The 27,514-nt window shown below is 41.9% G+C and overlaps 3 protein-coding genes across 6 annotated transcripts; 2 read left to right on the top strand and 1 right to left on the bottom strand.

The window, feature by feature from the left end:
• Window positions 1-921: 921 nt before the first annotated feature.
• blvrb (biliverdin reductase B) lies at window positions 922-4,425 on the top strand. The gene is made up of 5 exons (XM_067508456.1): window positions 922-1,130; window positions 2,192-2,353; window positions 3,035-3,124; window positions 3,335-3,466; window positions 3,942-4,425. The coding sequence occupies exons 1-5, from the start codon at window positions 1,046-1,048 to the stop codon at window positions 4,094-4,096; spliced, it is 624 nt and encodes a 207-aa protein (XP_067364557.1). The 5' UTR covers window positions 922-1,045; the 3' UTR covers window positions 4,097-4,425.
• A 1,828-nt stretch (window positions 4,426-6,253) lies between these two features.
• sertad3 (SERTA domain containing 3) lies at window positions 6,254-10,781 on the top strand. Of its 4 annotated transcripts, XM_067507556.1 has the most exons (3): window positions 6,277-6,406; window positions 8,004-8,082; window positions 8,410-10,781. In XM_067507556.1, exon 3 carries the CDS (start codon window positions 8,417-8,419, stop codon window positions 9,479-9,481), a length of 1,065 nt encoding a protein of 354 aa, XP_067363657.1. In that variant the 5' UTR covers window positions 6,277-6,406; window positions 8,004-8,082; window positions 8,410-8,416; the 3' UTR covers window positions 9,482-10,781. The 4 variants fall into 4 exon arrangements, with proteins under 4 accessions (XP_067363655.1, XP_067363657.1, XP_067363656.1 ...); XM_067507554.1 differs by lacking the exon at window positions 8,004-8,082 and having other exon boundaries at window positions 6,254-6,406; XM_067507555.1 differs by lacking the exons at window positions 6,277-6,406; window positions 8,004-8,082 and adding an exon at window positions 6,413-7,005.
• Window positions 10,782-11,275: 494 nt separating this feature from the next.
• On the bottom strand, window positions 11,276-22,459 carry kcnk6 (potassium channel, subfamily K, member 6). Its single transcript, XM_067507557.1, has 3 exons — window positions 21,884-22,459; window positions 17,937-18,329; window positions 11,276-12,698 (listed from the first exon to the last, which is right to left on the bottom strand). Exons 1-3 carry the CDS (start codon window positions 22,197-22,199, stop codon window positions 12,463-12,465), a joined length of 945 nt encoding a protein of 314 aa, XP_067363658.1. The 5' UTR covers window positions 22,200-22,459; the 3' UTR covers window positions 11,276-12,462.
• Between the last annotated feature and the right edge of the window lie 5,055 nt (window positions 22,460-27,514).

Below are 27,514 nucleotides of genomic sequence, written 5' to 3'. Positions count from 1 at the left end.
CCATGTTTCCTGTTTCCACAAGAAAAGAGCACCGGCTTTCATAAGAATCGGAAAACAACTTGTATCGCGAACTAACAGCTAGTTAATAATGTAAACCTCATTAGTTTTGAAGAAATGTCCTACTTAACTCCTCACACTAACAAACTAGTGATATGATTAATTCGTGCACGTGCCGTGGTTAGTTGCCAGTAGGCCTAACGTGTGCTCAGCTGTTTTCGGTTGTGGGATGAAGTAGCAGCATTAAAAACTAAATAGTTGCTTTCAAGATGTGCTATGAATAACTTTTTTAAATGTATCAATCAACTCAATACAGCGCTGTCAGTAAAATCAAAAAGTGAATGAATACTCTATGTGAGGTTTGGGTGTCTAACCTTTCAAACGGGATGGCTTCTTCTTCTCATACTGAGGTTGTCACTTGTCACATTTCTGTGGATTTGCTGTCTTAATGTCTCATCGCTGATGGATCCTTCATGTGACCCGAACTTTTGCGTTTCAGCTGTAAAAACGAGCCCACAGTGCGCAGTGGCGGATGTTTTTCCTGGTATAATAATCAGAAAACATGTGTAGTTTGTTGGCTTGCGCTGGGCCCTCTTATAGTAATACATTACAAGAAAAATAATCATATTATACTGTATTGTGTATGTGATAATATGTATACATATTTTTTTAATTTAGAGACTTCACCTAGGTAACATGCATACGGAATTCATGATTTTACTTATATGAAGGAGTAATATTGCCAGTGGGGAAATTCTATTCTAACTCTATTAAAAAGGAAAAAAAAGATAATAAAGTCCACTGGACGGTAAAAGTCCCTCAGCATCAGGAATCAAGAAATAAGCTGCAGCCCCTTTAACTCAGCCGGGGGGGTGGAGCCTGAGCCTGAGCTCACTTCCGCCTCACTTCCTGTCACCTGAAAGAGGCGTTTCTTTACATGTCAGATGTTATATTGAGTGAAAGTCCGCCTTTGCTTTAGACAAAGTTACAGACAGACTGTTAATGAGTCTCACGTTTTGATCACCACCAAAGAAAAATAATAATAATAATGTCGGACTCTATCAAAAATGTCGCTATATTTGGGGCCACGGGAATGACCGGGCTGGCAACCCTGCCGCTGGCGGTGTCTGCAGGTGAGGAATGTTGGCCACTGGGTCCACACAGGGGGGCTCGGTGGGTCCGGTCGAGTTGGTTTTAGTAAGGAGCAATATCATCAAGCTTGTAGTGCAGCACGGGGCTAAGTTGTGACCTACTACTATTGCACAGAACGACGGTCATTGATGCTCGCAGTGGTCAAAACGTGGGAAACCTGAGCTTATGTGATTCCCTGCTATGTCAAAGTCCAGATCAGTGGACAGGACTGGTTAATAATTGATGCTAAAGTTGCAAATGTCAACAAAAGCAAGCTTGCCAGTCTAATGTGCCCATGATAGGTAAGCAAACATAGTCCTATTCGATTTTGTACGACCGTCCTACTTGAATTACTTTCGAAGATAGTTGTTCAACAGGTATAAACTTAACTCACTGCTACTTGGTGTTTTTCTTCATGTGCTAATTTTCATAACATATTTTAGAAAAAAAAAGCTCATCAATATGTCATGATGAATTTGATTAACCAACATTTTCATTTCCTTTTTTTCCTGCTGACTGAGCTGGTAAAAAGTGTCGAGTCACGTTAGACGTTATAGTCAGCATTGTGCTGAGTCACAGCACTGAACTGATACTAGAAGCTGTTCGGTATCTCGCCTGCACAGGGAGGGTGGGATCGCTGTCAGACAGTTGGACAAGTTCTTACAGGAAAGACTGTTTCATGCTGAAATCATGTCACCTTGTAGGATCTGATTGTCTACCTTGCTATGTTTTCTCCAAATGCAACAGCTTGTGCGCAATACATCCAACACTGCCTGTAATCACTGTGGTTTCCATGTGTTATCCGTGATTTTACAATAGTTTCTGGTTAAAAAAAGAGCGGGATTCTATCACATATTGAATTAAAGACTGGTGCCTCTTACAGACAACCTCAGACTGGAGACTTAAAAGTGGAGCTTATTCTTTAGTTTTGGATTGAAGTCTTGTCCAACAGGACATAAAGTCATATTTTGATTCAGTGAAGTTACAGATAACTTGACTTTCTGAATCATGTGGCAGACATTCGAAAACTGAATGCTGGTTTAATATGTGCTGTGTGCTTCAGGATACAATGTGACGGTGCTGGTGCGGGACCCTGCCAGGCTGCCTGCCGACCACAAGGCATCCAGAGTGGTGGTGGGAGATGTCCTGAACAAAGAGGATGTGAAGAAGACCATGGAGGGTCAGGACGCTGTTATCATCATCCTGGGCACCAGGAACGACCTCAGTAAGGCTCCACAGAAAGACACACACCTAAGCAAACATTATAGGAGAAGAAGACACAGCCGGAGTTTTGTTTAGGCAAAGAACACTGGTGCCACTATATTCTTTTCATTAGAATTTAGTTTTTTTTGTTCATTGTTATTTTCTATATTATTAGTTGCTTCAGGTTAGTGTTTATAGTTTGACATTACATTAAGGTACTTGCTTTTTTACACTAACTGATGTCTGCAGGGTTTTTTGTAAACTATTCCAACATTGATTGTCCAAGTTTATGTTTCCTTACACAATGGCACATGTTCACTGAGAAGCACAGTAGCTGCAGTTATGTCAAACATTCACTAGAGGTCACAGGAAGACTGATATAATACAGAAGACAACCTTATGCAACGCTGTGTTTTAGTGTGACAAACCTGCACATAAAAGGAACCTAAAGAGAGTCTGGCTGTAATTCTGCACGCAACATTTCCACAAATAGGATGGAATAACTGACGATATTAACTCAAATACGACATGTTAATGAAAAGTAAAACTATTACTGTGATAGTAAAATTATAATTAGTTATAATGTAATGGTTGATGTAGTAGGATCAGCCATATAGTGCCACCTGGTGGAGACACCCTACCTAAGTGCCCGTGTGCTTTAACATTTCTACGCCTCTGTCTAAAACTTTTCTGTGCTCTTCAGGTCCGACCACAATGATGTCTGAAGGCACCAAGAACATTGTGGAAGCCATGAAATCTCGGGGGATCCGCAAACTGATTGGCTGCATGTCAGGTACAATTACTTAAGTACAGTGTGATTAAACCTCTGTGCAGAGCACATATCGGGGTGTAAGCTCCCTAACATTCTCTGATTCTTTTTCATCTACATCCTTTTATTTTATTCATCTCTCTCTTCTTGTTCATTCTGTACCTCGTCCTTCTTTTCTCCTCCTCTCCACTCATCCTATGAGTTACGGCATTAATGTTTCCTCTCCACTCCCAGCCTTCCTGCTGTGGGATCGCTCCAAAGTGCCACCCCGTCTGGTTGCTGTGACTGAGGACCATGACAGGATGTACGCCGTTCTGAAAACATCAGGGCTGGACTACGTAGCCGTCATGCCTCCTCACATTGATAGTCAGTAGGAAGTTTTATTCCAAATGTGAAAAATAAAAAATAAATATCTCTAGCATAAGGATGCTAGTTTCCCCACCTGATACATTTTATTTAGGAGCAATTGGTTATAAGTTGCACCTTTTTTTTAAAAAAAAAAAAAAAAAGGTTTTAATTTTTAATAACACTAGAAAAACTGTAAGAGGTGTGACGTGACCTTGCTTTAAAATAAAGTTGAAATATGACAATTAAAGGCAAATTTAGACTATTAGCCAGTTACTTGGTCCCTACCACAAAAATCAAAAGGAAAATCACCGCCACAATAACTGAGATATTGTTTCAAAATACACGGTCAAATATTTACAGTTCATTTTGGGTTTCATTTTCATTTTGTTATGAATGTATATATTTTGAAAATGTAATCGATCCAACATCATATAGTTCTGCTTTTTGACTGTCACTATCGCTTCCTTATTTCTTTTCGCATGTCTTTATCCAGACGAACTTCCTCTGACGGAGCGTTACATGGCGACAGAGAACATGCTGAAGGGAAGAGCCATCTCTAAACACGATCTGGGACATTTCTTTGTCAAGTGTCTGTCCACCTCAGAGTGGGATGGCAAGACTGTGGGAGTGTGGGGAGAGTACAAATAATCCAGATAATCCAAACAAACTGCTGTTGTCCTCCAGCACATCACAACCAAGAGAGGATCATGCTAAGAAATAACTCAAGGAAAAAGTGTTTAATTCAAATGTTATTTTTTTAATACTATTAAATATTATTAGTGATGTGTAGGAGGTATTTAGAAAGCCTGTACTGCTGCCTTAGCTACAGCTTTTTTTCATCACTTTTACACTTTAACAATCTCCCCCATATTCAATGTGATTTTTTTTTTCTTTCGTTTTTTCACATGATACCTGATGTTGCTGTTCTGCTAAACAGAACAGATGTAGCTGTCAAAAATAAAAAGACTTTATTGTAAGAGAGGCTGTGCTAAATGTGTCATGTGATTCTCAACGACTCTCGGCTTGTCCCTTGACGACCGTTGCCACAGCTGAATGTGTTTTACGTCGGATGCCCCTCTTGATGCAACGCTCCCATTTTTGTCCAGGCTCGGGCCTGGCACCAGAGCTGCCCTTGGTGGCTGGGTGGGGCAGCACGTGGTGGGGTGGGATTCAAAACTACATCCTTCTGTATCTCAACCCAATGCTCTACCACTGATCCACCAGGCCACTGAATGTGATTACTTTTCACGTGAATGTATATAGACCACGTTCCTAGCCTGACAAAACAATAATGATATGTTTTGACACATTTTGTACTGTGTGCTTTACATAAATAAAACACATGACTATTTATTGAGAGAGGGAGAGATCGATATCCAGCATTCTGAAACTATAGACTAAGTGGAAGGAAGGAGGCCGAGTATTTAGTGAGCATCAGAGCCTCCATCCAGGATGAAACAACCAATTTCCATGAATACATCAGGAACATGGCCCCATGTGATGATGTGCTTAATGGAATACATCAGGCAGCAGAAACCAGAGGAGCACGTTAAAAGAAGGGCAGGAATCCTCATGGAAGGACAAACCCCTGCATGGTATGTATGTTCGTCAGATAGAAGAAGTGGGTGAACAAAGCTGGACTGAAAGACGACACAGAGGCACTGATCCTCGCAGCACAGGAGCAGGCTCCTAGTACAAGATCAGCAGAGGCTGGGGTCTACCATACCAGGCAGGACTCCAGGTGCAGGCTGTGCAAAGATGCCCCTGAGACAATCCAGCACATCATAGTGGGGTGCAAGATGCTAGCAGGCAGGGCATACACGGATGGTGATGGTGGTACCCGTGGTAATAGGAACACCAGGGGCTGTGACCCCCAAACTGGGAGAGAGGCTCCTGCAGAACATCTAAGATCTCTGTCCAGAAGTGTGCAGTCCTAGCAACAGCTACCATACTGCACAGGACCCTCTAGCTCCCAGGCCTCTGGTATAGGACCCAAGCTTGAAGGAACATTATGTATTAATGAGATTTCAAGATTCAACAGATATCTGAGCAAACATCCATACACAAAATGAGTTAATCTCAACTTCAAATCCCATAAAAACAAGCCAATTTATTTTTTAAAAGTTGTTTACAATGTTAGGGAATATATTTCTGTCACTGTGCACTGTATGGATGAAACCTACAAGTAGACACAGTGCATCAGTTTAAATGTGGGCATTAAAATTAACTGTGACTTGTTTCCATTGCAAAGGCCACTTGTGTGACCTGCTCTCTTTCCTATTGTCGCTTCAGTCGGTCTCTGTGAACGTCACATGAGTGGCATGTGTGTTTGCAACGCCCTCTGGCAAAAATGTGTCAAGTCGCAAACCGAGGAGACCCAACGCAAAACCGGAAATATAGCTTCTGCCATTAAAAATAAAGGCTTCAATAGATTTTTATCCGTTTGTTACCACACTAAACCATTGCCCTCGTGGTTTAGTAATATTTAACATTTTCTTTCGAACACTATGCCTTGTCATAATAATAGAGTTAAGTAACCCCGCACCACCTTCTTAGCGGTTAAGTAAATGGATGGATTAATTGACTAAAGAATCGTATTTGTTTAATGCTGAGAAATAAAACGATGCGTAATCACGAACGCGTCAGTGCACATTGCCATTTATTTTCTGAGCTACAGAAACATAAAAACTTGCAATACATGATTAAAAATAGTCTGAACAAAAATCGTTTCTATTTTAAGAGAGACAGGAAGTTTGTGTAGGTTCAGTTAACTTTATGTCTTTCTCAGACCGAGGAGGAGCTAAACTGATTTTTCCACATAGACTCGTTCTTCGTGTGTCAAAAAGTCGAGGCTGCGACTTTAAATCGAAACAAAAAACTTTGACATGCTGATGGTTTCACAGTGGAAACTGTGTCTACTGGCACTGTTCCTCCCAGACGACTGGTTTCTGTTAGCAGGTAAATTACTCACTGCATGACAAACGACTAATTTGGACATCTGCACTTTAAACCCAGAGTTAAAATGAATCTTCCTGTGGACGTGTAGATGTGTTTTTCAAGACCTGTCGATATCTCATTGAAGTAGTCACTGAAATGTGTAACTGTTTATATCTCTCGGTCTGTTTTAATTAGCAGTACTTTCAGAAGTTTTGTACTTTGTGACATTAATTTAAATCTGAGATAACACGTGCTAAAGTGCAAGCTTTACCCGGTAAAGTATGTGTTCATACACAACTTTGTTAACCCAAAAGGCGGATATGAGTCTCTTGGTGAATAATCATTTAGGAATCGGTGCCATGAAAATGACAGACTTGAAAATCAGGTCTAGGTAGAAGTCAATTAAATTTACCCTTTTATATACTTTTTGAAATATGATTGTATCTGGTGTAAATGTAGTTTAACATGTATTTATTGCGGTTTTGTGGTGTGAAATTACTGTCGGAATGTGACGTACAAAAACTACATTACCCATGACGCCTTTCGTCACGTTCAGCCTCCAACGTGAAACGTCTCGTGGTTCAACTCAAACCTCAGGCGGGAGAAGACCGAGTAAGCCGGTTAGTAAAACTAAGCTCTAACGTTTGCACTTTTAAAGTGAAAGTTATTGTTTTCCGTTGTCGTCTAAGAGTTGATTTGTTTCCGTATCGCTTCAGTAAGTCGCCTGACATCGAGCTGGTGTTGTTTAGGTCGATCAAGAATAGAATAGCTAACGAAGTATTAACCAACAGCAAAAACGGCATCGAGCGAGCTTCGAAACGAGAGACGGGAAGTGAGTAACAAGGTCGGTTTGATTAAAGGGCAAACCCGAAGGCGTGTAAACTAAATTACTCCTTTTCGTATGTTTAACAAAGCCATTAAAACTCAATAAATTTTTACTTACGACGCAGCTTTAGCCTGGAGGTTTGTGTTTTCCCCCCTACGCGTTGAGGCTACAACCCCCAACACACATGTAGTTAGCGTACGGACTGATCAAAGTAACGTTAGAACCAGTGACTGTAATCGTATAGCGTCGTGGTTCTGCTGTCAACTGTAATAGAAAATTAATTTAACATTTCTGTAAATACAGAAACAAGACATTTTTATACTTTTGAAAGTATTGCTTTGATGACCTCATCACTGACGTCACACATTCGCCTTTGAGGTTTTTAACGCTAACTGGCTTTGAAGTTTGCCTAAACCACCATATTAGGAAGCGACATTTCGTTCAGCTTTTTCCACCTTATACTGATAAATGATACTTTGACCTACTGAGATTTACACTTTAACACGTTTTTAAATGGTCGTAGTAGTTTATAAATATGTTCTTTTCTTCAGGTGTTTCGCTTAAGCTTTGCACTCAGCTGTTGCATTTTAACAGTTTACAGGATTTTTATGCTACTATTTCATGTTACATCTACTCGAGGCAAAACAGTTTTTGGGAACTTAACCACAGTACCACAGTATACTTTCATACTTTTTCATACTTTGCTACAAATGCTATTCAAAGTTCAAAACGTATTATTGCTTGTATACTGCTTTTTAAGCTTTTATACTTGTATAGTTTTTGCTTTTGCAGCCTTTGGGGTGGATGTAGCTTAGTCGGTAAGGCAGTCGTCCACGGACCACAGAGTTAGTGGTTCGATTCCTGATTCCAGGTAAGTGTCTTTGGGGAGGACACTGAACCCCAAGGTGCTCCAGGTGGGTCAGGTGAGCACCTTGCAATGGAAGCCACCGCCATCGGTGTCTTGAGTGTGTGTGAATGGGAGCCAACACTGTGAAGCACTTTGGATAAAGCGCCATGTAAGTGGCCATTTACCTTTTGAAGTTTTTGCGGCTAACTGGCTTTGAAGTTTGCCTAACCAGTGTAAAACTAAGCGACATTCCGTTTGAGCTATTTCAGCAAAACCAGTTCAGCCTTTTTCAGCTTTCCTTGGAGAAATCGTTCATTAAATACATCTAATTCTCTTATACCTTCCTTGCAGTTTGAAGATGATCATGAAGGGCCAGAAGCGTAAACTCCCATCAGAGGATGAGGAGGTTTCAGACAGGAGCAGCCCCAACTGGGAGAGCCAGCGGCAGTTTGTCTTCTCTGTTTCCCTGGTCAAGTACCAGCGTGGCCAGGAGCTACCCGAACCCAGTCTACGACGGTCTGTTCTAATAGCCAACACACTGCGACAGATCAGTCTTGAGGATTGTACACCAGACTCTAGAGAAGATGAAACCTCACAACCTCCTTGTAGCTCTTCATCTGCACCTCAGGCAAAAGAGGAGGAGATTGTTTTTACTACCGTCACTGCGGCAAAGCATCACTCTGCAGTAACAGTTGCTAACAGCTCATTAGCGCTTGGCAACTGTCTACAAGTTTCACCAAATGCAGCACAATGGTCATATTGTGCAAGCTTTGACTCGAGCGCTTCCAATGGCCCTCTGCCTATACAAGACGAAGATGAGGACTGGGGATCAACGTCCACAGATTTTGATTTCTCCCTTTCAGCTGCTATTTCCTCCATTCTCACTGCACTGGACTCAACCATTGATGGGACTCCTCAGGCAGCTTCACGGACATCTCTCAGGTCCTTGGAGAACCTATCGTGGCCTTCTGAGGGAGGTGTGGCAGGGTCCAAACAGGGAGTCCGAGTTAATGGGAGTACCTGGGAGCAGCAGGCAGAGTTCGGGACACAGGAGGCCAGCTTGGAGGTAATTAGCTCCAGCTACCTTGGCAATTTCACTATGGAGGATCCTTTCCGGGATATAGACACATCCCTGCTAGAGCGGGACATGGGAGCACTTGGGCTTAAAGGCAGCGGAAGTGGCTACCTAGCTGAGGAGGATCTCCTTTGGTACCTGCCACCATTCTCCCCCTCCTCTTCCTCCTTATGCCCCTTGTCCCTCTCTCTCAACCAGAATTTGAGGTGCCTTCCTACCTTCTCCTCATTCAACCCATCATCTTCTTCAACTTCTCTCTCATCACCACCACCAGCATCTTCCTTCTCTGGTCAGAGTCATGTGAAAGGAGGACTTGACCTGGAGTGTCTAATGGAAGTTGAGTCCTGAAAACCTCATACTGTAAGATATCCACTTCAGCAAGAAGTAATATGAAACTATTCACTAAGTTAGTGACGAGGGAGGGGGGGAGGCAAAGGCATGTTCTGTTAAATGTTTTGAATGTTCACTCTACTTTACTGTTCAATAAAACAGAGTGTTAATGTCTTTAGAAAGTATTAAGAATGATCTAGAAATGTATAAATGGTTCATGTCTAGGACAGAAATTGTTCCATAAGTAGGCTAATACGAGGAGGAGCTGTGTATCTTTCAGAGCTACAGGAAGAGTTGGTCAGAGTGAAACTGTGTGGGCAGTGAGCAAAGTATTATGGTTTTCTTCATAGCTAAGCGATGAGTCAGTGCATCGTGAACTGCTGAAGAGCGTTTTACTACATTTTTCAGTGTGACTCAGCTGAAGGGAGGCAAAGTGCGGGGATGGATGTAAGCAAGTTGCTTTACAGTTGTTCGAATGCATTACAACGTCGAGAAACCCAGCGTATACTGTGAGCATCCTGAGCTGTCTGCAGTCTTGCTGTGTTGATTTGTAAGAAATTCTTTGTAGCACAAATGTAACTTGTTAATGTGAGTTCTGAGAAAATTGGACTTGGCTGGTGTTGGAAGTTGTTTGGTCGAAACACTAATATTATAGGTCAAATCTTCTGTGAAGAAATCTTTTAATTTCCTATTTATCGTCGTTCTTGCCCCAATTTTAGCAGGAGCACACAGGAATCAAAATGTATACATATTTATGAATTTGTGTGGTTTGGCCACAAGAAGAAATTCACAAGTATATTTCTTTTTTTAAATTGAAATTTCAATAGTATAAATGTTAACTTTGCAGTACAGTTACCTCTTACTAATGGATCTTGCATTAGCAGTAATTTTACTCAACTGTCTCAATGCTAAACCATCAGAAGGCTGAAATTTGAAACTTGAATTTGTTTCCTGGTGTTAAGAGACCAGTTGAAAGACAGTGTGTCTTTGTTGAAGCTTTTACTGAAATATCCTCTATAGTACTGTGATTATACACAACACATCCTCAGGAATTTAAATGATGTGACTTGTGCTGTCACATCTAAATTCCCACCACAGGAGCTTCTTCTGCATCACACTTGGCCGATGGAGCCGACGGTGCCGACATTTGTTTTTCATCATTGGGTCAGGTTCCGTTTGTTTTGGTGAATAAGATTTAAGTTCATAAGATTTGCCTGGTTTTTGTTTGAATCACTTAATATGCATTTAAGGTCAGCTGTTTGTGTTTAAAAGAGACTTATGAAATAAAGTGTAACCAGTTGAAGACATCAGTTCAGCATTTAAACCAGCAGTACATGACGGGAGCAGGACTGAGGAATTGTTTTGTGACACCTGTTTGTACGTGTGTTAATGGAGCCAAGTTGCTTTCTATGCAAAGGTTCATTCTGAATAGGTAGGCTGTGGTCTCCAACTATTTATAAATGGCATGGCAATAATTTAATGTTCTATTTTAATCAACTCACTGTTTAATATACTTCTATGGCAGTTACTTTACTTTTATATTCTTTTGATATTTGTAATGGTTACATTTTCAAAGTGAGGGCAGAATGCTCAGATTATGTATTTAACCTTTTTTGAAAGGTAAATGTCTTTGTATTTTATTAAGTGAATAAAAAGGACTTTAAAATATTGAACATAATTTAAGTCTCAGTTCTGAACATTTGATGCCAATTTCAGGGAAGGAATGTAACTGACCCAGTGTTCTCACGTTCATACACGCACACAAACACACACACACAGAAGTTTAAAATGAGGGGCACATGGGAACAAACATGAAAACATAAAAAGCTACATTTATTTCTGTTTATTTGTCCAATATTACTAAATGACAACATACACACACACACTGAAATAGACAGTTTACAGTATAATGATATTTAGCCTGCAAATTCAACCACAGCTCTGACAGCAAAAGGGAAAAACTGATGTGAATGGTAAAGTGCATTTCTAGTGTTCATCTCTGATGGATTCAATAAGAGTCATGAAATCACACAGAACAGGTCGTGTTTTCCACAGTGATCAATAACCCAACTTTTTCCTGTTCTGGAAGTGTGGTTACATGCTGTACTACACACAGGCAGACGCCAGGAGGCAGCGCCATTAAGATAACGAAGTCATGAGCCTGAACACAAAGGCAGAGCTTTTACTTTCAAACAGGAAATGTGATCAAATAAACAAATCATGTTGCAGTTCACATCTATACTGAAGGACTTGCAGTGTAGGTCACATTCGACCTTAATTTGAGTTTCAACAGGTTTTAGACAGGTGCACTTGTCATTTCACTACAGCTAAAGGTCTTATGCTTGTGAAGTTGCATTGAAGCAGTGTAAAAAAATAAATACAGGCCATCCACAAACGGGAGTCTCGACGTGCCTATGTGAAAGACAAGGAGCTGAACAATGCACCCAAATAAAATCCAACACGTGTACAACTGTTAAAGTGCTGAGGTTGAAATAGCAGGCAAGTTTTAGTTTGAAAAGGCAATTTGTTAGAACCAACAACCCAAAACTGTGGCACAATAAGCAACTTGACAACACACGTAAGATAAAAGTGATCTAGAAACAACCATGTATCAAAAGTTTTCGGTTCATACCCTGCAGGTGAGATCCTGATGCTGTAGAGACACCAGCCTGAATACACAACACACAAAAACCACTGTCGAGGGGGAGGAGGGACATGTGTGCATTTTGGCCCAAGCAGGCTGCCGTAGTGACATTTGACAATGTGTTCAATGTGCATTCAGTGGTTTGGCCATCTTCTCAAAGCCTGAATCTCAAAACTCGTCTGCATTCCTCATCATTATGCTCGCTCCGCTGTCAGTTTTAAACAAGGAGACTAGAGACAATAAAATGGAAAAATAAAAAAAAATAGACAAGAATTCAGATTCAGTCAGACAACAGTTCAAGGCTGCAGTATCACCAGAGGTAGAAGCATCTTTTCCTTCTCTCTGCCCCCACAGCTCAGCCTTTGTTGATGCTATTGTATGATGGCTGCGTTCCCGGCTCCAGGGGCTTGTTGGCCAAGTCGGGGGGCGTCAGCTCTTCGTGTTCGTTCACGATGGGCTCCCCGTCGTCGTTCTGGTCAGACTCCTCACAGCGCGGCAGCTGGAAGAAAGCCGTCAGGCCGTGCAGGTCGGCCATTTTGTGGAAGGTGCGCAGCAGAAGGTACATCATCATCAGACCGGTGAAGAGGTAGACTAGAGGACGGAGCAGAGACACAGATCACACGTCACAGATTTGAATAATGTGCTAATCGTCTAAGCTGTTGGTCACTTTTTGTCATTTGGCCTCTGTTCATGACCACATTGTGCTTGAAACGTAACTCAACACATGAAAAGAGTAAAAGAATTTCAGCTTCAATTCAAGGTGATCGTACACCACAACGGAGTGTGCATCAAAAAATGACACACTTTGGTCAGAGGCCCAATGCAATACATCACTTCCCATATTTACAAGGTTGGCTGCATTACTGAAAGATTAGCTTTAGGGGGAACTAGAATCACGGCCTCGTGCTCCATTAATTTCTGTCCATACTTACGTTCTAATCGTTTAATCCAGGAGCATTCGTGCCAAATCTGAGAGAAATCCCCTAAATAGAAACACTTCTAAAATTCACGTACTGAAACTTAACACTGAATCTTCTCTACTCACGTTTAGTTAGTTTGCTCATGGACCTCTGTTGTCCAAAACCTACTGACCACATCAAGACACACCGCTCCACTGGCTGACAGGAATCCTCTTCATTCCCAAAGCATTGCCCCACATGCTCACAATCAGCTGATCTCCGGCAGAATCACAGCCACTCACATCAGTTTGGACATTGGAATTTAAAAACATTGCACCCAGTGGAGCGGTGTGTGTGTGTGTGTGTGTGTGTGTGTGTGTGTGTGTGTGTGTGTGTGTGTGTGTGTGTGTGTGTGTTGTCACATTCACAAAAATGACGGATGGACAGAGAGAAGGACCCTAAAACAAAGCCTGCAGGCAGGAGGCAGTGATGGAAAATAGCTGCACCACCATCAATTAGTCCCATTGTTTGCGGCCCTAAGAATGAGGAAAGCTGATCAAATGAAGCTCCGGTATGATTCTGAGTAATTCACGAGGTTGCAGCGTGTAGCAAAGAGCGTGTGAACCTGTGTTTGTGTGTGGAAAGTATGAACACGCACGTTTACACCAGTGAAAAACACGTTTCCAGGTTGGTTTTTGGTTACTTTATCCTTTGAACTTAGTCAGAACGAGTTACTCCGTAAATTCTATCACCCATTTTGTTTCCTTTTTATTTCAACCGGCTTACATCATGGAGAAAGACACACAGGAAATTCCCGTCATCGGGCTGAACTTCTGACTGCTTAGGAGTTCAAAGCTCTGAAAATGTGGCCAGTAATGAGTCGAGGAATTAACGTCAAAGTCCGACGAGCTGGACGACAAATGACCTCACGTTGGTGACAGAAGGTAGAATTCTGTTTCTACCTGCTCAGTGCGTTTTATTTTTGCTCTGATTCTTGGGTTGACCTTAAAGAAAAGTCACATGATTTCCCCCCCCACCTCACAATCACATGTGTGCACACACACACACACACACACAGAGTCGGGATCCTGGAAAACAGCCTCTCCCTGTATAAGCTGGCCGACTTCAAGAAAACAGAAGGATTACAGAGGCCTCAGCACAAGCTGGTTATGCTGTACAACAACTACCAAGCAGCTCTGGTTCTGCCAGGTGGCTTTTAGGAGCCGACTTTAGGACGTTGTAGAAATAAGACACAAATTCCTTAATGCAACTTTTGTGGGATTATTTTCTACACCCGAAAGTAACATCCATGAATGTGGTCGACTCAAACAGCTTAGATATAAGATCTCTAACGTACGGTCAAATGTTGTGAAATGTGCTGAAAGTCAGACTTTGACCGTCCAAACTTCAGACTGCCATCTCAAACTATTTGCTCTTCGGCAACTATAGAAAAGCTGTGCTGTTGTGGAGCCTTAACACAAACGGTTGGTGCCTGCCTGGCCCAGAATTTGTTGACGATTTGGCCTCATATTTGACGATAACATGTAGATGTTTTATGGGAGTTTCGTTTTGTAACGTTCACTGCTCCGTTTAACAACATGAGAGCCCATAATAAGAACGTTTATGGCCTGTAAGGTTGGAGGATGAAAATAGATGACAGGAAATTTTGCACTAGAGCGGGATGTTATTTATAGGAACACATTTACATATAATCAGTTATAGCAGAGAGCCATGAAAACAACACCCCAGCAGAGAGAAGCTTTTAGAAATGAACTGTCACGTCCTAATTCTAAAGACATCCAAGTTTCATCGTCCACAGCCACATGGTTTTACCCTAAAACTGTAACCTAGGGAAGATTTTCCTGCCTGTCAGATTATTGCAGCAGAGCATTCAAAAGCTGAAGAGACAAAGAGGAAAAATGCAGCAGTCAGTCTTTTTATTTTCTGCCCCAGACACAGCGGTTATCTCGATAAGCTGTTCTGAGCAGAGCTCGCCGACAGTAACAAACATCATCATCATCATCATCACAGCCACTTTTAGACAAGAATCCATTTACGAACAAGCAGCTGAAAAACAAGAGCACGTCTGTGGAAGTGACCTCCACCATGTGACACGGAGGCTGTGATCCAAATAAACCAAAACTACCAACAGCACATGACATTTGTGATCAACATCCAAATCATGTCATGGAGAGTGTTTGTTTTCCACACCAGTGACTCTCCTCATACTTCTTTACATGTTTAAAAAAGGGTCTTAGTAGAAATGCTTTCTTTCTCCATGTCGTGTTGCAGAGGGGATGACAGGAACTTCTAATATGACTAATCATTTAAAGCTACAAAATGAGCCTGGGTCTCCCTGCTACGCTCTGCATAGCTCTTCCAAGCCTCTCAGTTATTAGTCTTATGCAAATACACTGAATAGGAGGCTACCAAACCTATGACAGACTCTCTTGCAGCTAACTACCACTTTGATCCTGAGCTTCGCTTCCATTTATTGAAATTCCAAAGTTCCAAAGTTAGATCGACTAATGAGCGACGTGGAAGTGGAAGACAGAACTTTAATGTCAACAGGAGGAGGAGGAGCTGCATCATTTCTGAGGAGCCGCGAAAACAAGGGGCGAGAGGTGCAACTTCTCACATCAGAGGTGAGAATGAGGACAGCAGAGGTCACCTTTTGCCCTCAGAGCAGCAACAAACACAACAAAATACTGACCCAGGAAAGAAGAAGAGGTCGGCTGCATACTGCAGAAGCTATGCCTGAGGAGGCGCTTGTGCAGCAGAGATGAGAGCGCGTTGGTCCATCTATAGCAAAGACCACCATTTTTTCATTTCATCGGCAGCTCTGCAGGCATGTGGCAGCTCAGTGTGACCCTCATACGGCAAAGCCACACCAGGCTTAACATGAGTCATGTGCTCTTTTTTTCCCCCCCATTCTGAATTAAGTACTAAAGTGGGTTTTTAGACACATTCTTATGAGTTTGGGGGAAAAAAATACATTTAATTTAGGAGCAACTTTGCCTGATATACTTTCAGTGTATATTCCACAGTTAAAACATTTTCTATTGGGCAACAGATGATTCACTGTATCAAGTTTAGGTGGAGAAAAGCAGAGATGCAGTTTCTCCTGGGAGAACAGACCATGTTGGCAGAGGCCACAGTAGCTGCTAAGGGCCCTGACTGGCCCAGTGCAAAGTGGTTGGTTTGTTTTTCCATGCATTTTATTTTTAGCTTTATTAGTCAGCTTTTGTTTCTTCAGTTTTGGCCAAGCTGAGCTCCACTGTAAATAGGCTGTGCGATTTCCACCAAAGAGAAAATAGAAGAAACTGTGACTTTTAAACAGAATCAACTCCCGTTTCCTCTTTACAGATCGACCAACCTTGTACTGCATCAGCACTTAATGGGCTCGTTGGGTGCATAATGGAGGAGGTGAGAACAGGGCGGAGTCATAACCTTTGTTTGCAGAGGGATGTTGACAGAACGCCTGTTTGCAGTCTATACAATTGCTGTTAACACTGCATCCAAAAGTGCATCACAGCTACCTGGAGTATACTACATCACAGAGACTGCTGGCTGTGGGCGTCCACAGAAGCTAATGATACGTGTGCACAAGGTGCGATTGAACAGAAGACTGCAGAGGGCAGCATCAAGTGAATCGTGTGAGCCCAGTCTGTGGCTCAGCGATGAGGCCTGTAAACGTCATCCTGCTTTGAGAAAGTGGAGAACAAATGGACAAAGTGTCATCAAACTTTGACTTTGTGTTAACTACAGACCTAATTTCAGGGTTTTTAAAAAAAACCCACACAACGAGACTTGAGGAAGAACCAGAAGGGCGAAATCATATCTGGGTTTCTAAAGCACTTGGGGGTCACGTCATCCCCAAATTGTCAAACACAATTATACCACAACTTATTAAACTCCACTAATCTTGTAAATAGTCACAGTACTGTGGCTGGTTTTGTAAATGCCCCCTTGCACAACACCAGTGTTGTACAGATTGTCTACCCCCCCAGTGGCTCTGGTCCCTTTGATGGCCTCCAAAAAGGTAAACAGAGGGGCCTCAGTAAATCATGACAACACTTACAAATGTTTTTTTTTTAATTCTAATAATTATGCACATTATTAAATATTGTTTCTACCACCATATAACAACTATAACTATTCACCATGTCCTTTCTAGTTTCTAGTCCTTTCTCCTTCAAAACATTGTCAAAGCAGATTTTCATACGATACATTTGTGTTTACCGAGTTGTACACGTCAAGGAGCAAAGTCATCTGCAAGCCCGTGCGTGTTCCCATGCACAAGAAAAAAAAACTTCACAAAGCATCGTCAATGTGGAAATGCCAGGCTAAAACCTGCTCAGCGAAACAGAAAGACCCCCGGGTCTATTTACTCTGAATTACATAAGACAGCAGCACCTGACCTAAAGAGTTTTTAATTTAACATGCAGACAGATACTGTCACCCATCGTAATTAAGATAACATCTTTCACACATGAGACTGAGCCCAGTAAACAGATAACGACGCGAACGTCAGTGCGTCGTGGACCATAAATAGACGCCACCTTCTTATCAAATATTTACTGCCACAGACAGTGAGTGAGCCTGGTCGTCCGAACTGTGACTGTACAGACATCGAGTTTACTTGGAAGAGTTTGTCATTAGCAAGTGGTTAGTGAAAAGACATGTACACGATAGTTGTGTGATTGGATACAGAGTACACATAGTAACAGAGACATGCAAACAGATTGCATCCATGCACTAATACTATCTATTTAACCCTCATAATGCTAAAGAAAAAAAAAAAAATGGGGACAAACATGACTTAAAAATGTGGACTTCTAAAACAAATGTACATAATAAAGTTTGGCAGCGCTGAAATTCTGTGACTGGACAAACTCTTATCCATGGACACAGTGACGAGTGCACTCACCCATAACGGTGAGCTGATACAGCTTCCTGTACTGCTGGTCTTGCTGCGTCCCTGGAACAAAATCCCCCAGTCCGATGGTGCACAGCGAGATGAAGCAGAAGTAAATGCCGTCCAAGAACGTCCAGGACGCCTCCAGTGCGCTGAATATGGCCGCCGGAGCCACAAAGAAGCACAGCACTACCAGAACCACGAGCAGCAGGAAGTGGAGAACGGTGGCCGACCGAGGCTCCATGCCCGAGCGCTGCAGGACGCCGACCGGGGTGAAGACCAGAGGGTACATGAGCCTCTGGACACAGGCGGTGAGCACCAGCATGGTGAAGGGGACTCCTATGAGGGCGTAGAGGATGGAGAAGGCCTTTCCAGTGTCCGACAGAGGAGCAGTCTGGCCATAACCTGAAGACAGAGAGGAGGGACAGAGGAGGAGGAGGAGGAACAGGGGGAGACACCATAGATATAGTAATAAGAAGAAGTATATTCATGCATCTGTGAACACTTTGTATTATTGTACTAAAGAATCACAGTTTGTTTTATACTGGGTGTTTGTTTTCAGGAATCTTATCCTGAAAACTGGGCTCAGAGCACAAAGACGCTGCTGAATGAGAGTTTCTGTAGCAGGCAGCAGTGAAACCACCTGCCTCTGAGTCAGTCACACGAAGACCGTGATCTCCACAAACACTGCACCATACAGCAATACACACAACAATACACATACTTTGTCAAATGTATCAATAATATGAATCGTCTTGTATTGAACTATGGATATAATATATAGATAGAGAGATAGAACTAAAGTCCAGGTGAAAAAAGGCCATTGAGTGTAAGGACCACTGAAACTGTTTTAATTTGCATTTATTACAAAACAGATGTCTTCAGGAAATCCCCCCCCCCCAAAAAACACACTTCCTGTATAATCCACAGGCCCCCTGCTGTGCAACAATTCAAAGCTTCAACTTTTCAAATTAGTCACATTAAGTGGTTTTCTTTCAGAGTTAAAATGTTTTTAGACCAAAAACTGTTACAGGGGGAATTTTATTTAAAAACAGTTTACTTGGAAAATATCCACTATAATTCATAAACTCCGGAAGCTTAAGCCTCATTTTAGCAGCAGGAGTTTTGCACAGAACAATGCCCAGTGATTTTTTTTACATATCACCTACAAAAGTGAGTGAAATGATTACAGCACCTCTGCCAGTGTTTGTAAAATGCGTCCTGTGACAAACGCTCTGTGAGGTCAGCACAAAGTGGTCTTTGTATCAGCAGGTATCATCTGTCAAATGTGGTTCATAGGATCCAGCTCTGAACAAAACATTATACCCTCGTGTATGTGTGTCTTACTTTCTAATTGTTTCACTACCGAAGAACTAATTGAATCAATGTTCTGGGTCTTAACCACTTTCCATCATTTTCTGTTACTCTGCAGGCATTTTGTAGTTTTGCGTCTCTTTGTCGTAATGCTGCATTTTTTTTATGGCCATTATTCATCTTTGTGTTTTAGTGGTGTTTGGGGTTGTTCCGCATCTCTTCGTCGTCATTTTGTGTCTCTGTCACTTTACACCACGTGCAACCTTCTAGTCCCATTAATGCCAGTAGGTTTATTTAACAAACAGCGTGTGTTATTGTTTCATATGTGGTGTATCTGCAGGCGTCAAAGTCAAAGTGAGCTCATTTGCATTGTACACAGTCATCAGCTTTCTTCATAAAATACATTGTCATGAGTCACAAGCTGTTAGCAGCTGCAGGTACATACAAACCGTACGCAAGAATGAGCCCAGGACCGGTGTGTTACCACCTGGGTCCTATTCTCAAAGTTTTGGACACATGCAGACAATTTTAGCTCCAACTTTGGGAGATCTGAGGATGCAGAGATGTATTGTGCAGCAGTCAGGCTGTAAAACAGTTTTAGCAAAATGAAAACCTGACTTTGCTTCTTCTACTGCACCACAGAATTAGAACTTTCACAGTGCACAAATTTCCAGAGAAAAGATCAGACACTTCATGATCATCTTTCCTACGGGGGCCAGGACTGAACTATAAACCACCAGCAGCACAACAACACTGGCGCCGACACACTAATGATTGAATGATAATAATTTTCCTAATCCACTAAAGCTTTATCTAAGATAGCATCTCCCAGCTTCTCAGGTAATCAGCAGTGAGTGGGTGGGGGCTGCGAGGACCACGGTTGCAGATGCAGCTTAACAAAATAAATGTGTGCATCATACTGGAGCAAACAAACATCTCTTGACCTCAAATGTCAGTTGTTCTGCTTCCTCTGTGACTTTGCATTTCCCGTTTTGTCTGGCTGGCAGCAGCGTTTCACAGCAGTTTGTTTAAGCAGAGCAGCAGCTTGTAATAAAATCCTCCCGGGGCTTCGCTGCCGGTTGTTATGGTCAGGACGCTGAATCCTGGAAGCTTTGACACTGGCATGAAATAGCCCAGCTCTAAAATCCTTGGCTGACACCAAGAAGTGACATTCATTTCTATGAATTAAACAATTTGAGGCACATGTTTTTTCTCTTTGTCCTCCTATGTGCTTTCTGTAACCAGATTTTAGTAATAAGTTCAAAGCTTAAACTTGTAGGAAAATGTGTCCATTCTCACCTATCTGTTTTATTTAATGCCTTTATACATGCAGATGTGCATGTAGAAATTCAAGCTCAAAAAAGTTTTTTGAAAACCTTGTTGTGACCCAGATGAAACCACACTTGCACACAGCCACCACGCAATATAGTGCACAGTTGTATCAAGACGAAATTCATGGCTGCAAAGTACCGTGACACACAGGCCAACAATGCTTGAACTTCCATCTGGATCCAATTTAAAAAAAAAAAAAAACACTACCAATTTCCATCATGAAACTTGACCTGTAAATCATTCAAACTACAAGACTATGATTCTATTCTAAACCCGGAGCTCAGCATGACACAACCCACATCATTATTTTTTTTTCCACACTTGACAAAGCTGCAGAGCTGCAGTTGCAGCCACAGAAGACGCCACACAGTCAAGTACTACTCTGAACTTCATCGGCACTTTAGAGCCAAATGTACTTTATGTAGGACTTTCAAGTATTGAATATATACTTTTAGCACTCACGCATTCACACGCTCATATATTCAAACACCCAACACTAAGTACTGTACACGTCAAAGTACAATGAAGTACTCTGACCGTGTCACTTTCACCACATCTTGCTCATATCAGGAGCCATATAACATTCACCATCTCTTTAAGCACATACATGTCTCATACCGAACATGTAAAGACAATTAAAGAGGTCCTGTCCTCCTGAAACAAATGAGCCCAGTTTATTGGACCCTGTTTGAATACTAGAAGTGATTAAACTCTAAAACTCAGGCTGTGTGTATGACAGGCCCTTTAAACTCTGTTAGGTTCATCTAAAACAGCACTTTTACCCAATAAAGATCACGTGCTTGAAAGTGACCCCCTGGTCCCACAACAACCTGAGAGGTTTCTACATGTAGTACAGCGAGTTTTCAGAGCAGCCTGCATAAGTAACAACTGAATCAGACCATTCAATATTCTGAGGATTGTCAGTAAACTCAAACTTGGAATTCATTCCTTGCTCAGTCTCCATTTTGGCTCAGACACCTGTAGAGACATGGGGACTTTTTTGTTTTTAATAAAGGGGAAATCCTCTTGTTGAAACTGCTCCTCAGCTGCAGCTCGTTTGTAAAATCCCTGACACGTGGCAAAGTAAAACCAGTTGTTTCTTTAAAACCCAAAATGAGGCTTTTCTCCAGTTAAAGGCAGAAACTAAAGACCCTGTAGTGGACTGGTGAAGCATTTGTTTTGGGTGTGGAATCATATCACCGTGTTGCCATTTCACAGAATTGTAAATCATTTTTTAACCCGTTTTTGTGCCGTGCGTAAAAGCGCCCCCAGGTGCCCTTCGTGGCTACGGACGTGCATTGGGCTTAACTCACCAACGGTGGTGACCAGAGTGTTGGCGAAGAACATGGAGGATGCCAGGTCCCAGTTTGAGGAGAGGGAGGCATTTCTGAGGACGGAGACGCCGTGTTTGTTGGCCGTCAGCACCTTGACCAGAAACTGTTCGAGGGACGCCGCGTTGACGCAGCTCTGGTTCAAAAAGTCCTGCTTCAGGGCTTCGATGTCCTGTCGCAGCTTTTCCTCCACCGGCCGCTCGATGGTGGAGAAAACCAGGGCCCCGAACAGCAGGTAGATGATGTAAAACACTATGAAAGCTACGAGCAGCAGCCACGACTTGGCGACTGAACGCATGTCCGCTCTGCCTCCTCCCGACCGGAGGTTTCCGCTCTGCCTCTGCGAACGTTCTCCCTTCCTTGCCGCCAGTCAGGGAACTTTTCTGGGGGGCTGTCCTAATTGAACTCGAACCCCTCCTTGTCACCGCATCCTCCTCCCACAGTAGCAACAGGAGGGTGTGTTCGGAGCCGAGTGCGTCCTGGTCCTGGATCCTGGCAAAGTCTCAAGGTGCATCCGTTCCCTCATCACAAGCCTGTGGCGTTCAAGAGCGCTGTCTTTCAAAGTGGTTTGACAAACTGGCATTGTCGAAAAGGTTTTTGTTATTATTTTAAAAATAAATACGTTTGTATAATATGACAGAGAAAAAGATGATTTTTAATAAAGTTCCCTAAATAAGAGGCTCTGGTCGTTTGTGTCCTTGCTTCGGAAAACGCTTTATTTTTTAGGATTTTCATTTATTTAACATAGTTTTGTCCACTGGGCTATAAATGTGTCCTTGTCTTGTCCAGAACTAGGAAGGAAGTGTCACTTCCAGCTGCCCTGTTGGTTGTTCAGTTTAACAGAGCTGCAGGTTTCATAATGTGCCCTGTAATGTTCCCACTTTTCCTGAAATCTCATCTACTTTAGTCAAAACAATAAACACAAACATTCACAAAACCTTTCACTTAAAATGAAAAACATGTTAAAACTACTTTCTTTAACTGCGCACGCACACAGTGATCTTGTCTCAGCAGGCCAAAAGTACTTTCATTCATATATTTAACATTTTTCTACGTGTAAAAAAATGTTTATATGTATTCTAGAAAAACTAAAGACATTTCTGAAGTGCAATATATTTGTATACACAGTGAGTCAATCATTTTTCCTCAGCATTGTGTCTCTGGCCTAACGATGACCCACAGCACAAACAGAGGTGGTTTTAAAGTATTAGACGGGTACATACTGTAATACTCTATTGACTAGTGTCCTCGTATACTTTCTGTGCTGTCCTTTTTCCAGAGTGTTGGTAGCAGTGCACTGAGATGTCCCACTGTGTATTTCACATACCTTTGTGATTGAGCTGATCATGGAGGCTACTGAGACCGAGACTAATCCAGGATCTATGATGGGGCTCTACTTAGTTATCCCGGTCTTCCTTGTCCACCTCGTCCTCCTCTTTTGTTTCCCTCCCTTACTGAAGTCACATGCTACATGCATCTGAAGTGGCTTGTACAGTGTACAGACTGGGTTGGGCCCAGTCGCTGACTGCAGATGAACGTGTGCAGGTTTTGCCTGAAGTGTGCTGAGAACAATGACAAGTGCACGTGTTGTGTTTAACCTTTGTGGCCTATGTGTAACATTTTGCATCAATGTGCACATTGAGAATGTTTTTAGTTTGCGAAAAGGTTGGAATCAGATCTGGAAAGTGTCAAACTTGTCGAGTATTGTTTAGCGTTTTCATTTGATAAATCCGTTTTTGGCAGTAGACAGTTTCAGAAAAACTGTAACTCACCTGCAACACAAAAGTTCCCACAGCAGTGAAAAGCTTATACAGACAGATAAAACATGGGTCTCCTCAACCAGCCCACAGAATAAATGGGATTCCTCTCTTAATGTAAACTACTAAATGCAGTAGTTGGCGATTTGTGGGCTCCACTAGTCCACACATCATATCCCAAGATGTCTGTTTCTTGTTTTGTTAACATTGGTAAACACAGTATATGAACATTAATGTTCTGTATTATGTGTTCTTAATCAGTCACATGCTTGAACAGTACATTTAAGTTTTCTCTAACTTTCTGTTTAAGGAAATAAAAATTCTGTAAATTGATTCATCTTGTGTCTTTATATTACACTTATATTTGTGTTCATCTTGTACGGAGGCTGTTCTGGAGGAAAACCATCAGCATCATCGCTTGTTGCAGTAACAGGTTTTTACAGTAGTGTGGGGGCCTAGTGGGATCAGTGGTGAAGCGCTGGGTTCAGATGGAGAAGGCCGCAGGCTCGAATCCCATGCGGAACCCATTATGCCGGTGACCACTGAAGAGACAAGCTGAAAGCCGCTGATCTTCTGTAATGTGTAATGTGTGTGATGTCTGAACATTAACATTACATGATTTTTGAGCAGACTGGTTTGGGAAGTTTGTGAAGATGGTTGTGCAGTTTACAGGTTTACAGTTTGAGACATTTCATCACGTGTTTTAGAAACAGGGGGAAATAACTAATGTCATGTCCGATTTTACACTTAAATATGGAGATATTCATCTTTGGTATGAACACATCACGTGAGTCTATTAAATATAAAAGTGCATTTTATGTACAGTATTGAAAACACCACGTGCCACTGTAACCAGTGGAATAAACACTGATGTCTCATGGCCTTTTATTTGTCCTTTATCCAAACACCCAAAACCCTTTCAAATGTACAAAAACGACAAACAAACCTTTCCACCACTTGCACTGGAGCTAGACCCGCTCCCTGTGTCGTCGTCTTGCCTTTTAATGTCTCTGTCCTCCGTCTTTTTAGTCGTTCACACGTCCCTGGGCTTCATTTTCGTCAAAACATTTTTCAAAGTAAGACTTCCGTTTTGACAGGAAGTGAAAAAAATAAGAGCCCTAAAACATCCCCCACGTTTTACACACGTAAGTTTGCCTCGCTACGATCCGGGCTCATTTACACTCAACCAGGAAAAACACACTGATTTAAAAACCTAAAAAACTATGTTACCAGACAGCTGCCGTCATATCTGAATGATGATTATACAATATTTTCACCATTGTTGAAAAATTAATTGAACATTTTTTGGCTGATGTAAGTGACTCAGTGGGGTTTCATAAAGTAAAGATGTAAAAGCTGATAATATAAGCTTAGTAATTCATTTTAATTAAATATAAATCTATATATGGAACAAAGCTTTACATTGTTCATCTCAGACTATTACAAAGCATTGAAACGTATTAAACACAGAATAAATTTAAAACATTCAAAGCTACTCAAACATTCATTCTAAAGCAAAAAATTATGTCCAGTTATCTAACAGTACCTCTGCCAGGTGTAATGGAAACAGAAATAAGACAAATTTCTCAATTCGTGCATAGTTTTTCACATTTATTTAACAGATATTTGCATTGGTAGAGAAATAACTATTAGCCCCAAGCTTTTCAAAATTCTGCATTGAGCTCTATTTGTAGCATTCCTGTCAACTTTGATTTGAAACTTTAGCTCTCACCACGTTTTCTAGTGACCTGTGGCTGCACAAGGAGTTGGGTTGAATATCGGTCGGGTCTGATATTTCCGATGGTGTAGAGGACAAATCTGCTGCTCAAGAGATGGAGGAGATGTGGTCAGTCAAGCTCAGTTGGTCACAGCGACGACCCCCCCCAGATTTCTGGTAGACATTTGCAGGGATTCCACTACCACCGGGAGTGTGGTTTCTTTAGAACGACTACTCCTGAAGCCAGACTTGTTGAAATCAAGGAGGTCGCTCAGAGAGAAAATGTCTGAGATTAGATCGAAGAGAATAGAAAAAGACAGGCGGGCTGTAATTTTCCACAAGGGAGGGGTTGAGAGTGGGCTTCTTAAGCGGTAGGTGACATGAACCTGTTTAAATGTGGTGGGGAAGGTGGATGTTGTGAGAGAGGCGTCGACAAATTGTGTAATGGCTGGGATTAGTGTGGGTGCAGTTATAGGAGAGTGGAGGCGATTGGGTCCAGGGAACAGGCGGTAGGATGGTTTAGGAGGAGGAGGGCAGACAAGCTGCTCTGTTTGCTTTTTAATAATAATAATTATTATTATAATAATTTGCTGCTTTTCTCTGGCACCTTTGACGTTCAATGTAAATTCAAAAAGCAATAAATGATGCTTGACAAATACAGCAAACAAAATTAAAAGCTACTAAAAACATATGCTAGTAAGAAAAAATTCAAATTCAAATACAATAATATATTTATATAAGTTTTTAATATCTTAAAACTGAATTATTCCACAGGGCAGGTTTTCAGAATTAGGGGAATTTTAGGTCATTACTAACACCATCGCAGGTGAAGGCATTCTGGGCTTTTACCAGGAGCATTGACACTTCTGCAGAACGAGTCACAGGATTACATGTTATTTCACACAAATATATTTATGCTTCAGGTTTCCATCCTTCCATTAAAGCCTATAGGTCAAACAGAAAACATGCTGCAGGTGAACACATTTAGTATTTTTCTGAGCCAATCTTCTTTGCTAATTGATCATAATTAATACCTCTTGAGCAGTATTGTCCAGATTTGTTTGCAATACTGCATAAATGTGCAGAATGAAACTCGCGTTTCCTCTGTAAACTATTTTGAAAAAGGTTGTAAAAACTGTGTGAAACACATTTGCAAGAGGAGATTTCTGATGTGCTGAGAAGGTGATGATGAAGATCAAGCAGATCCAAGTTCCAGTGAATGCATCTGCATCTGTGCACAGGACCAATAAAATGATGTGAAATCTTATTTATGTATGTGGCCGTATGCTGTGCAGATGCTGACTGACAAACTGACAAGGTTTCTCTGCTGGTTGAGTGTTTTCCGGTTTTCTGGTCCCGTGTGGCCCACATGCTTTCTGTGATGTGACGCTGAATGTGTGCATGTGTTTTTACCCTCCCGTTTTTATCCGGGCTCGGGACCAGCACCAAGGTTGCCCTTGGTGGTTTGGTGGGCCCACACCTGGTGGGGTGGGATACGAGTCCACGGCCTTGTGCATTCCATCCCAATGCTCTACCACTGAGCCACCAGGCCCCCTGTGATGTGACCCTCATCGCTGTACTTACAGCAGAGATCTGAGCCACATTGAGGACTCTCTGGTCTAAACAAAAAGACAATTCTGCAGCATGTTCATATCTAACACCAGAATCACATCGAGCTTGTAGATGCTGTGGTAATGTTGTTACCTGCTTAAAGTTAAACGAGGAGATTCGTCCATGTATACTATGAGTATGACGCTACAGGCAGAATCTTTTAGCAGCTTATTTACCATAAAGGCAGGAAACATAAGAGGCAGCTTTTTAAAAGTAAGTAAGGCCACTTTACCCCAAAGCCATGAACTCCGGCAACCGTTTCTGTGGTATTAATCTTCTCCCGTAATGAAAATGAATGAGCACACTTCACAAAATGTTGAGCTAATCCTTTTTAAGTCGAGCTGAATAAAACTTCACAGTAAGCTCAAATCTAAATTCCTGAGCCGTCGTGCTGTAGCCCAGCACTTGTTTCCACAGGCAGATGTTGCCAGGTCCAATGAAACAGCTTCATAATGCTCCCTTAGTTTCTGCTGGAAATAAGCTGATCGCTGACTTGGTGGTGGTGTTTGTGTGGAAGAGTGTGTGAGT

This window comes from Channa argus, chromosome 6 (genome assembly GCF_033026475.1).
Source record: "Channa argus isolate prfri chromosome 6, Channa argus male v1.0, whole genome shotgun sequence".
NCBI lineage: Eukaryota > Metazoa > Chordata > Actinopteri > Anabantiformes > Channidae > Channa > Channa argus.
This window is presented reverse-complemented; position numbering and strand designations above follow the sequence as displayed.

Excerpts from the sequence above, each read along its gene's own strand:
- blvrb (XM_067508456.1), top strand. The coding sequence starts at position 1,046 with ATGTCGGACTCTATCAAAAATGTCGCTATATTTGGGGCCACGGGAATG. Across the intron at positions 1,131-2,191 it reads GCCGCTGGCGGTGTCTGCAG|GATACAATGTGACGGTGCTG; the intron begins GTGAGGAATGTT and ends TGTGTGCTTCAG. Across the intron at positions 3,467-3,941 it reads CATGCCTCCTCACATTGATA|ACGAACTTCCTCTGACGGAG; the intron begins GTCAGTAGGAAG and ends GTCTTTATCCAG.
- kcnk6 (XM_067507557.1), bottom strand. The coding sequence starts at position 22,199 with ATGCGTTCAGTCGCCAAGTCGTGGCTGCTGCTCGTAGCTTTCATAGTG. Across the intron at positions 18,330-21,883 it reads CACTCTGGTCACCACCGTTG|GTTATGGCCAGACTGCTCCT; the intron begins GTGAGTTAAGCC and ends CTCTGTCTTCAG. Across the intron at positions 12,699-17,936 it reads GTATCAGCTCACCGTTATGG|TCTACCTCTTCACCGGTCTG; the intron begins GTGAGTGCACTC and ends TCCGTCCTCTAG.
- sertad3 (XM_067507554.1), top strand. The coding sequence starts at position 8,417 with ATGATCATGAAGGGCCAGAAGCGTAAACTCCCATCAGAGGATGAGGAG.